Consider the following 12,658-nt stretch of genomic DNA (forward strand, 5'->3'; position numbering starts at 1 on the left):
TGGCGGGGGGGAGAGGGGAGGGATTGCATTGGGAGTTATACCTGATATAAATGACGAATTGATGGGTGCAGCACACCAACATGGCACAAGTATACATATGTAACAAACCTGCACGTTATGCACATGTACCCTAGAACTTAAAGTATAATAATAAAAAAATAAAAAATAAAAAATAAAAAAAGAAAAAAAGAAATGGTGCTTGTAACAGATGGTGGTGAGAGGTCCAGGGTGAAGATGCAATAGAGAGACAAAGGGATATGGCTATGAAGTAGTTGGGAAAGCGGGTTTTGCAACATTTTACAACTGTCATGGGGGTTGTGGGTTTACCTCTGCAAACCCTATGTATTGAGGGGAATAGAAATGAAGCAGTTACTGGTTGTGAAAACTGCCCATTTAATGTTGGGACAAAAGACTTAGATCCCTACACACTCTTGCTCTTCCTGAACCTTGCTCTACATTCTCTACAACATGGGAAGTGTCAAAACAGAGTAGAACTATCTCAATTCTGCCCCAGCAACAAACACAAAATATGCCGTCATTTGAACCCTTTGCTTAACAAAGGCACATGAGTGAAATCCATAGTGACCACTTGACTCACTCAACCCAAAATGTAAGAAACACTTCCCGAGGCCCCTTTAAAACCCAAAAAGAAGACAAGTCATATTGACATCTGATCCACTGACCTTGTCTTCAGGTGGTGCTCCTTCATTATTCCAAGGATGCAGCATCTCTATGGTGCCAGGTATGGGGGTAAAGCCTTTGCCGCCCTTTCCGCAATGGCACATCAGCAGTAAAAGTGGTACCACTGTACAGACACAAAATTGAACACAGATAAGGTTAATCTTGACATCTCTCTAAGTTTATATTGCTTAATTTTGGAATTTGCATGTCCCTTCCTAGAGTTGTCTTCACTTATTTACAGCCCAATTTTTCTTTTCTTCACCCTGATCCAACCTTACCAAGCTTGTTTTGGGCGAGTTGCTCCAAAACCCAAAGGCAGGATGAGGGAGTCTTACAGATTCAAGACCTTGTTCATCAAAAAGAGGCTGTCTGTGGTTGCTGAGTGTACTACCAAGACTAGGTCACATAGTATCCAAATCATCAAAACCAGCTTAAAGATTACATTTTTTTAAACTATGGTCCAATTAAAAAAAAAATCACTGTTGCAAAATATATGTATTATTAAAACAGTAATTAGAAATAATAAAGTGAAACATATAACAATTTCAGAGCCCTCTTCTGAGATTTTATTTTACTGCTAGGAGGAAGCAAAGACCAAGGCTGACCCCTTGATCAGTGCAGCAAAGAATTAAACATATCTGCATGCCCATCTGCCACTCCCATTTGGCAGCTTCCAGTGATGAACTGGCAACTGCCTAGATTCATTTTTATGTCAAACAGTCAACAGCACATTAACTATAGCTACTATGTTGAATAAGAAGAAGCCAATGGCAATTCAACAATTTTAACAAACATTCATCAAGTGTCTATTATGTGCCAAGCACCCACGTTAGGCTCCAGGGAATCTGAGATGAGAAAGCAGTGCAAGGAATCCCTGATCAAAAGATCCAGTTCCAGCTCCAGCACCTACCTACAAACTTGGTAAGCTGAGACAAGTCATTTACCGTTATGTATCTGTATATGTAGCCATAGCATGGAGACGATGGTATAAAAGTACACTGCAGACTGTTGAGTGCTGTGCATTCAGTTGAACATCTACCAATGGCTCTAACACAGTAGTCCCCAACCTTTTTGGCACCAGGGACTGGTTTCATGGAAGACAGTTTTTCCACAAGGAAGTTAGGGGTGGGGGGTTGATTTTGGGATGACTCAAGTGCTTTACATTTATTGTGTACTTTATTTCTATTATTATTACACTGTAATATATAATGAAACAATTATACAACACACCATAATGTAGAATCAGTGGGAGCCCTGAGCTTATTTTCCTGCAACTAGATGGTCCCATCTGGGGGTGGTGGGAGACAGTGACAGATCATCAGGCATTACATTCTCATAAGGAGTGCACAACCTGGATCCCTTGCATGACTAGTTCACAATAGAGTTTGAGCTCCTGTAAGAATCAAATGCCAGCACTGATCTGACAGGAGGCAGAGCTCAGATGGTAACAAGCGATGAGGAGTGGCTGTAAATACAGATGAAGCTTCACTTACTCACCCACCACTCACCTCCTGCTGTGTGGCCTGGTTCCTAACAGGCCACAGACAGGTGCTGGTCTGTGGCCTGGGAGTTGGGGACCCCTTGTCTAACAGACCCCTCCTCTGTCACTGCACTAGCCTGGGCTGCCTTGGAGGTGGTCCTCTGTTCATGTTCAGTGGTTAAGTAGAGTGGTATTTCATGTGACCTCAGGATGCAGTCCCTTGTTCTTCTATAAAAGGAAACCTGAGGTCTTTGGAGGGTGGGTAGGGCAGGCAGGACTGGTTGAGAACATCTTACAGTCAGGAAGGAAAGGAAGTGCTCAGAGGGTCTGCCTACTTTTGGTGCTGGTGAAGAAACAAGCCAAGCGGGAATATCAGGGAGGTGGAGCTCTGACAAGTTGACTGCACAAAGCAGAATCCATTGGAATAAACTGGGTTTGTAAAAAACCTTGCACCCATAACCCAAAGTCATGCAGCACATCTTTTCTGAGCGCTTACTACATACATCCAAGGCTCTGTTCTACACACTGGGAATACAGCAGTGAAGAGAACAGACAGCATGCTGCCCTCACAGAGCTCATCGAAATGGGAATACCAGCGAAGTTTATGCCAGAGAGTAGGTCCTAAGTTACTGAAATCAGAACATGATATACATTTATAAAACAAATTTCTGAAGACTCCTATATTATGCTTTGGTGATTTGCCAATCATCAATTGTTTCCCTGTTCACTCTCAAAGTGCTCTAGTGTGGTTAAAGAATAACTGAAGAAATCAATGACTACCATAGTAACACAACTCCAGTAGTGCACTCAAATTCCTAAAAGCACTACAGAGTGGCTTTTACAGACTTACACAGAAGGAGCAGAAAGGCCAAAATCATGAGCGTGATAGCTGCGGGTCCCAGGCCCACGTAGGAGTCATGCTGCGCTTCCCTGCAGCCGCTGCCATGCAGACACTCACAAACCGTGAGTGTGAGCATCTGCTTTTCAGGGCAACTAAAACCCTGGTTGTCTGAAATCAGGAACTGAATTTCACTTCTCCCAAGCTTTTTCTCGCTTTGCTGCAGCAACACACTGGTACCTGTAAGGTCGGGCAGCAGAAGGAAATAAAAATGAATGATTACCAAGGATGAGGCAACATTAAATTCCAGAAATGTTCTTTCATTGATTATATTTAGCTCCAATTAGATACTTCGTTCTTCCTTCACTTCTCATTGAAGTGTGCGCATTAAAATTTGTCTATAGGCCCTGAACATGCAGTTTAAAAAGCATAAGGGTCAGACCTGGACACCTTACTTTCATGATGATTAGCTGTAACCAATGTGTGTGGGTCTAGGATAGCTAGGAACTGTTCCATATACTGGGAATACAGTGACAAACAAGTGGTGAGTTAATATTTCTACTGAATGACCTTTATTTTACCATTTCTTTAAAAAAAAACTTTAATAAGGCAATTTTTCAAACATAGTTACAGAGAGAAGAGCATAACCGCCATGGTACCCATCCTCAGCTGTAATCGTTTCCAACAATGGGCCAATCTTGTTTTCTCTAGTCCCTTCTTTTTTTTGTTCTCAACACTATATATTTTCAAAATTGAAAAAAAATTCAAACCTACAGAAAAGTTGAAAGAATATTTCAGTGAATATTAACAAACCCTTCATTAACTGTTTACATTTTGCAACAGTGCTTTTTTGCCCTCTATATATCCGCTTTTTCTTTAAGTTTCTGAACTATTTCAAGGTAAGTTACAGATAGCATGACATTCTTCAGCATGCACCTTCTAAGATCAAGGAACATTAGCACTCTTAAACTTCTTCTTCTTCTTATTTTTTGAAATGGAGTCTCGTTCCGTTGCCCAGGCTGGAGTGCTGTGCTGCCATCTTGGCTCACTGCAACCTCCGCCTCCCAGGTTCAAGCGACTCACCTGCCTCAGCCTTCTGAGTAGCTGGGATTATAGGCGCCCACCACCATGCCCAGCTAATTTTTGTATTTATAGTAGAGATGGGGTTTCACCATGTTGGCCAGGCTGGTCTCAAACTCCTGACCTCAAGTGATCCACCGGCCTCAGCCAGCCTCCCAAAGTGTTAGGATTACAGGCGTGAGCCACCGCACCTGGCTTCAACTTATTATTGATAATATTCTTTAATATACAACTCAATGTATTTGTAAGTTAAATTTACTAGAATTTTAGAGTATAAGCATCATAGGGAGGTTTTTTTTTTTTTTTCCAGATGGACTCTCGCTCTGTCACCCAGGCTGAAGTACAGTGGCGAGATCTCGGCTCACTGCAAGCTCTGCCTCCTGGGTTCATGCCATTCTCCTGCCTCAGCCTCCTGAGTAGCTGGGACTGCAGGCACCCACCACCATGCCTGGCTAATTTCTTGTGTTTTTAGTAAAGACAGGGTTTCACTGTGTTAGCCAGGATGGTCTTCATCTCCTGACCTTGTGATCTGCCCGCCTCGGCCTCCCAAAGTGCTGGGATTACAGGCGTGAGCCACCGCACCTGGCTGGGAGGTTTTGTTAATTCAGATCACTGAAATATATAAGAAAGGAAACTAAATATATTAAATCTGTAAATACAGTTTGAAATATTAATGGTTTAATTTGTTAATTGGACTAAACATTATTCAAACCCTCTTAAAATGATTTCAAACATTTGCTAGACTTAACACACTGAAGCTGTAAATTAAACAAACAAAAACCTGACCATTATCTATGAAATTTTTCTGAAACGAACCCTAATTGTTTAAAACAAAATAGTTTTCTGGATAGACTTTTCTGCATTCAAAACCCTGAAGGACATCTGAAAACTCACATCAACACATCATATGTTCCATGTATCTAGATGTCCCGGATATGGATGTATGGACATGTCCACTGACACGGGGAAACGGGAGTCAGACAACCCACTGTCATGTTGTTTCTATCATGTTCTAGCTTTGAGCTTTCCTTACTTAAACCAAGGTATCCTCAGCTTTAATCAGGGAAAAATGCTAGAAGTAAGGATTAAATATGGTAATATGTAGGATGCACTAGCAGAGTGCCTGGCACACAGCAAATGCCCAGTAAATGTTGTTTTGAATGGAATTGTTGTTACTACATTTCAAGATTTTTAGAAGGCACCTACTACGACTGTGGTGCTGAGAAAGGCTCGGTACTCCTCATCTTACCAGACAAAACTACTTCAAGAGCTATTAGATTATTTTTCTTCTCTCCATAAGCATATAAAAGATACTACATGCCAGTAGGTTCAGGACCTCGTTTCACAAACTCCTTTAAAAAACTACATTGGAAATATAATTTATGAGAAGAAATATAACTTACAAATATTTTAGACATCTATCATGCTTACTATTTAGATTTCAATGTAGTCTGGTGATTTTGCTTACTTTCTTGGTGTACTATTTTCCATTTTGCTGCCATGCCAGGTGGTTCGTCAATGACAGAGAAACTGAAAGGGCCACTGTTTGGGTGTCCATCCAGGTCCTCTGCAGTAACATTCACATACTGTGCATCATTACAGATCGTCTGCACAGGCTCTATCAGTGTGGGGCAGTTGTCGTTGATGTCTTCAACGTAGATAAGGACGGTGCCAGTGATGGTTTTTCTAGGATAATCTTAAAAATAAGAGAGAAAATTATGTACATTCTGTTCTTATTGCTGACAACAGACATAGTTTGAATTCCCTTGCCAATTTGGAGTGGAAAAGGTACTAACCACTCAGGACATTTTCTATCCTAGATACGTTTCAAATTTGGACCAAATAATATCTTCTAATCCACTTATCAAGTTGAAATGTGAGGTTTATCTACTGGAGAAATTACGTGCTTATTTCATCTTACTAAAAAAATCTTTTAAACATCTATTTTAAATTTTATCCCCCCTTTTTTTTTTTTTTTTTTGAAGATGGCGTCTTGCTTTGTTGCCCAGGCTGGTCTCAAACTCCTGGGCTCAAGTGTTCCTGCCATCTCAGTTGCCTGAGTAGCTGGGATTATAGACACAAGCAACTGTGCTGGGCTGAGATTAGGTTTTTTTTGTTTTGAGTTGGAGTCTCACTTTGTCACCAGGCTGGAGTGCAGTGGCATGATCTCTGCTCACTGCAACCTCCACCTCCTGGGTTCAAGTGATTCCCCTGCCTCAGCCTCCCTAGTAGCTGGGAATATAGGTGCACACCACCGTACCCGGCTTTTGTATTTTCAGTAGAGACGGGGTTTCACCATGTTGGCTAGAATAGTCTTGATCTCTCGACCTCGTGATCCACCGCTCCCGGCTGAGATTAGGTTTTTATACACAATCAAAACAAAGGTTTCTGATGTTGGAAAATAAAAATCTAAATACATATAACCAAGAAAAGGATCTATTTAATAACTTACCTTCTGATATGGCCACAATCTTTACAGTGTATGTGCCATTTTGAACATATCTAGATTCAAAATCAGGAAGTTTTGCAAGCTTAATTTCAGATGTGACAGAATCCAGAGAGATCCAGTTATCTCTATCTTCTAATTTTACATATCTGTCATAAAACAAACATAAAATTAATTTTGAATTCTGCATGAACTAGAAATCTCTAACATCTACAGCTCTTTCAAGCTTACTTTTCTTCTCATTAAATATGTTCTTATTACAGGCATTTGCTTTGAATGTTGTTAATTTCGTAAAACCATCCTAAAAGCCCCTCTCGTTACTGCATGTCACACGTAAATTGGACCTTCCTTATTCCTGCAACATATCCAAGACATAAAATTAAGGGTGATTCTCTTCAGTCCACTAACCACTAACCCAAGTTTTTAAGTTGCTCTGCAGTCTGTCCTATGGCATTTGATTTAGTGTCCCTTAAATTTGGGTTAAACTTTTGGGGAATAACTTAGTCATACAATAAGGACTGGTGGAGAAGAGCAGTCTTATGTTCTGTTGTTTATTGGGGGTGTTAGCAACATTTATAAACATCATCTTTAAAAACCAGCGATCCCAGAGGACAGGCGCGGTGGCTCATGCCTATAATCCCAGCACATTGGGAGGCTGAGGCGGGTGGATCACTTGAGGTCAGGAGTTTGAGACCAGCCTGGTCAACACGGTGAAACCCATCTCTACTAAAAACACAAAAATTGCTGGGCATGGTGGCGCGTGCCTGTAATCCCAGCTCCTCAGGAGGCTGTGGCAGGAGAATTGCTTGAACCCAGGAGGTGGAGGTTGCAGTGAGCCGAGATCACGCCACTGCACTCTAGCCTGGGTGACAGAGCAAAACTCTGTCTGAAAAAACAAAACAAAACAAAAACGGAAGCATCTAGAAATTTTTGGACACTGGTGATTACTGGGGTAATAATTTTCTTTCAGGTAGAACTGGTTAAAAGTGGAAACAATGCTGATAAAATAATGTATGGGTTTCTTTCCTCAAAGCAAGGAGAATTAGTGTGGAAGGAGCCAGTGCTGGGAGAGCAGGGCAAATGTCCATAATATGTTTTCAGAAATGTATGTAATTGGCCGAGTGTGGTGGCTCACGCATATAATCCCAGCACTTTGGGAGGCTGAGGCGGGTGGATCACCTGAGGTCAGGAGTTCAAGACCAGCCTGACCAAGAGGGTAAAACTCCATCTCTACTAAAAATACAAAAATTATCTGGGCGTGGTGGTGAGTGCCTATAATTCCAGCTATTTGGGAGGCTTTAGCAGAACTGCTTGAACCCGGGAAGCCGAGCCTGCAGTGAGCCGAGATCGTGCCACTGCACTCTAGCCTGGGCAACAGAGCGAGACTCAGTCTCAAAAAAATAAAATAAAATAAAATAAAGTATGTAATTAGTTCATTAATATCAATGAGTTTAACATAAAAATACCAGTACCAACCAAACATATGAGTATCCTGCTTTGCTCAATCAAATTGTTAATTTATTTTCTATTAAGTGGCTTTGAGGCACACAGGAATGAGTGGCTAATTTACAGCAATATTTATTTATAGTGTTATTTCCAATTATACACTTGAACTAAGTTTTTCTGCCTCTTAATATTGCTACCAGTAAATAATAATACATTTTGATTTTCACAATTAGTTTTGAATTTCATGTCTGAAATTTTAAAGCTTTGACATGAGTTGCTGTCTATGGTTTACCAACATTCATACTGATAATAAAGGCAGAGTCTTAGGAATAGGGATTACATTTCACAATGTGATGCTTTGTTTAATCTAAGAAATTTTCTGTTCTCTGTTGTAAAAGCTAGACATCATTCAAGTAGCATAGCTGCTTACGTGTTATAGCAAATATCTGTAAACAACTGATACACATGAGTAATCAATAAAACAGTAAATTATGACAAAGAGTCTGGAGTGCAGTGGTGTGATGGCAACTCACTGGAACTTTGAACTCCAAGGCTTAAGCAATCCCCCTGCCTAAGCCTCCCCAGTAGTGGGGACTACAAACATGTGCCACCACGCCTGGCTAATTAAAAAAAATTTTTTTTTTGTGGAGAGACAAGGTCTTGCTGTGTTGCCCAGGTTGGTCTTGAACTCCTGGCCTCAAGTGATCCTCCTGCCTCAGATTCTTGAGTGTGAGATGCCAGGCATGAACCCACCATGCCCAGCTCCTTATCAATGTTTCAAAATAACAACCACTAATCAGTTAGGTGAACATTTGGAAAATAATTTAACTTGGCTGTGCCAAGTTAAATGGAGGCTGTGCCTCCATTCCTTATCTGTAAAATAATAGGTTTGAGCTGGTCTTTAAGATCTTTTCTTTCTAAAATTCTGTAACTGTGTTCTAAAGAATACAATCAAACACTAAGAAATAAAAGAGGCAGGGTTCATTATTCTTCCAGGCAGAACACACATCTTTTGATGTATTCATGGCCCCTAAAAAAAAAAAAAACACACACAGCAGCCAAAAGTAAATAATTTGGTGGGAAACAGAAGCTTCAATAAGTGGCCACATATTATTGGCTTCAATAAGTGGCCACATATTATTGGCATATAATTAGTTTGAACATACAAGTTTCTATGTAGACAGCAGTGAGAAATGATCATATAGAAAATTCATCCTCAATTTTGGGAATTCAGTTAGGGTATATTGTCTTGTGAGGTATAGAGCTGAGAAAATTAAAACTAGACCAACTAGACCACATAAGAGAAGCAGAGCGGGCCAAAGAATGTCACTAAGGCACTACAGAAAACATGGTGGAAGCTGTTTGTTAACGTTATTTTGGAAAAAACGTTATTTAAGGAATTCCATGAAAAGGAGATTCACTAAAAGGAAAAAGGTTGTTGAGGAACTTCTTCCACATTTTCATTCTTGCTACACTTGGCGATGCACTTAAATACAATGTTTTATGAAGCACTGGTACACAGGGACTGCTATGATTTTAATGTTTGTAACCCTTGGAAATTCTTATGTTGGAGCCTAATACCCAATATGATCATATTAAGAGGTGGGGCTTTTGGTAAGTGATTAAGTTACGAGGGCACCACCGTCATGAATGGAATTAGTGCTCTTAAAAAAGAGGCTCCAATGAGTTTCCCTGCTCCTTTGGCCACGTGAGGATGCAGCAAGATGGTGCCATCTTGGAAGCACACAGCGAGATTCACCAGATACCAAATCTGTTGGCTGGTGCCTTGATGGACTTCCTAGCCTTCAGAACTGTGAGTAACAAATCTGTTGTTTATAAATTACTCGGTTTAATGTATTTTTGTTACAGCAGCTCAAACGGAGTAAGACAGGGACACAGGTGCATAAGGACACTCAAGCAACCAGGGAGCTCTGGCACTGAGCAGGAAGTCACTAAAGTTGTGTCTGGGACAGCAGGTGGGGATTCTTTAAATTCAACTGCAATAACAGTAACTATTAAGCTCCATAAATAACAGCTCTGGAGAGAATGGTCTTTCTATGGCATGGCACTGAGATCTAAGATGTAAATTTACTTTGAAAATTTGAAAGCGTCACACAATAAGGTGCCACTACAGAGTGGACACAAGCCAGTCTCTTCCAACACAGTGAGCATCTTGTAGGTTCTCAATAAATGTACTGAGTAAAGGTCACCATGATCAAGACAAACACATACAGTGTAGAAGGCTCATTAATCTCTGAAACAAATAGGTTTAAACGAAGATTCATTCCCAAGATTTATGGGTTAAGTAAAGCTGGTTTCCCCATATTAAAATACATTACGTAACTTGTGTAAAGTAAATCTTGTGGATGTTATCTGGTATGTTCTTACCCTCCAATAATAATCTTTTAGGAAATAAGACAGGTTTTAAAAAGTTTTCTCCTGAACTTTTCCTTTGTTGCTTTTTAGCCGTCTCTAGCCAGAACTGTTTCAGAGGTGAGTAAACCAGCTTCCTCCTCACACACAGGTGGTTGAGGAAGGTGGATTCTGATGAAAATTCCCCCTCATCTCTCAGTTATAGACACATCTTTGGAAAATTTAACTTGTAGACCTTTGGGGAACTATAATGCTGGATTTGAAGGAATGAAGTGTTCAGATTTCATTATGATTTTTGAAAATAGGCACTGAAAATAATTTAAAATAAAGAAATACACATGTCACTCTCTCTTACCTTGCACGGGCTAGTAGTCCAGTGTCCTCATCAAAAGTTTGAAATTTTCCAATTATTTGGTCTTTGCTTGATCTGTCCATGCTCTCGCTAACGTAAGTTGAGATGACACTGCTTTTAAAATGAATGCCTTCTTTCACATTTTTCACTTTAACCTTGATGGGAATGGGTGTAGGCTTGTATTTACTCCTAATTGACTTGTGAAAAGCTGCTTTATTAGTGACAATAACACTGAAGTCAAGATTCTTCATTTCTTCATAATCTACTTCCTAAAAGGGAAAACGGAAGGGAATTCTTTTCAAAGAGAAAACAGAAGACACACACACATATACATACACATGTGTAGTTTTAATGTTAGATATAATAATTTAACGCATGGGAAATATAGCAGCACTGAATATTCCAACTCTGACACTGACACCAAGCAAATAAAAATTCTCTGTCAATCTGTATAGTCATAAATGTTAAGGATGTTAGGAAACATTATCAATTTATTTTTCTAAATGTTGAAATTATTGTAAATATATATATTTTTTGTTCAGGCATGTTGGCTCATGCCTGCGATCCCCGCACTTTGGGAAGCCAAGGCAGGTAAATCACTTGAGCCCAGAAGTTTGAGATCAACCAGGGCAACATAGGGAGTTCCCATCTGTACAAAAAGTACAAAAATTAGCTGGGCATGATAGCTCGTGCCTGTGGTCCTAGCTACTCAGGAGGCTGAGGAGGGAGGATTGCTTGAGCCCAGGGGGTTGAGGCTGCAGTGAGCCATGATCATGCCACTGCATTTCTGCCTGGGCAATACAGCGAGACCCTGTCTCAAAACATACACACACATTCATCTGTATATATGTGTGTGTGTGTATATATATTTAACAATCTGAAGTGATTTTTTTTCTAATGTAAAAAAATAGTGGGCATTCAGTATAAATCAATATTCCTTAAAATGTGTTCCATGGGTTTATTTCAGTGAAAATAAGTAGTGATAGCTCTGTGAGCTCTGTCCCTTTAATATAGCTATGTATTGCACATTCGCCTATTAAAATACTTGAACTCCTGGAGTAAAGAAGAAACCTCGAGTTTTCAAATTTGTTTAAACAGAGAACGCCACTCTCTTCTTTTTTAGCATAATATATATTAATATCTGGTTTGCTGTTAATTTCATAAAGATTAACCTTTCTTCAAATAGTTCTTTGTAATAGCACAATTTCCATTTGAAATAATCAGTTCATTACTGTATACATATTTTATGGTCCAACTTTTCAATGTTTCTTTTTATAAACATTTCCATAGTATTCTACTACTTAGATATAGACATTCTATAATTAGGCATTTGGGCTATCACAATTTCTAAATATAATTAATACTGCTGTCAACATTTTTTTACACATTATTTTTCCTCTGTTGACCTATATCTTATTACTAAAAGAATTACCTAGTTAAAGTTTGCTTAGGTCCTGTTGCTTTTTATTTCTAGTGTCTCTGACCATTTAGATGCACTGAACATTTGTGCGGTATAAAATTAAATATATTAGGCATGTTTACATGAATTACAGCAAAGCAAAGTTTTTCACTTGTTTTTTGGAGGATTCATTGTGAATTTCCTTCCTTTGGAGCTACCATTACTTATTTTCACCAAAATAAGTCAGTCAGTTTTCCTCTCTGCTGGGCTCTGGATGAATCACAACTTCTGTCCCCTTTAAAAACATGGATCACTGTGATTTTGAGACAAGGACACAGGAGAAAAAGACTAGAGAAAATACATCCTTTGTGATTGTCATATCCTTGTGAAAGCTTGTTAGTTTATTTAAGTCACTCTTGCACTTGACATGCTTGTTTCATGGCATGATATATGCTGGATGAGAAATAAAATCTTCCACCCAGATGTCATTAGTATCCAAAGGCCAAGACAATGAAAAAAAAAAAAAGCTAGGTACTGGGGCCATAAGTGTTTCATAATGTTTT

At 39.5% G+C, this 12,658-nt stretch overlaps 1 protein-coding gene across 1 annotated transcript in view; it reads right to left on the reverse strand.

The window, feature by feature from the left end:
- DSG2 (desmoglein 2) overlaps nucleotides 1-12,658 on the reverse strand; it is a 64,218-nt gene that overhangs the window by 11,714 nt on the left and 39,846 nt on the right. The window contains exons 9-13 of the mRNA XM_017858052.1: nucleotides 10,700-10,965; nucleotides 6,532-6,674; nucleotides 5,548-5,775; nucleotides 3,012-3,239; nucleotides 684-805 (exon numbers count right to left, since the gene is read on the reverse strand). Coding sequence (XP_017713541.1) covers nucleotides 684-805; nucleotides 3,012-3,239; nucleotides 5,548-5,775; nucleotides 6,532-6,674; nucleotides 10,700-10,965 — 987 coding nt within the window. The remainder of the gene's footprint in view (nucleotides 1-683; nucleotides 806-3,011; nucleotides 3,240-5,547; nucleotides 5,776-6,531; nucleotides 6,675-10,699; nucleotides 10,966-12,658) is intronic.

The sequence above is a fragment of the Rhinopithecus bieti genome, unplaced genomic scaffold (genome assembly GCF_001698545.2).
Source record: "Rhinopithecus bieti isolate Rb0 unplaced genomic scaffold, ASM169854v2 scaffold_44774, whole genome shotgun sequence".
Classification (NCBI taxonomy): Eukaryota; Metazoa; Chordata; class Mammalia; order Primates; family Cercopithecidae; genus Rhinopithecus; species Rhinopithecus bieti.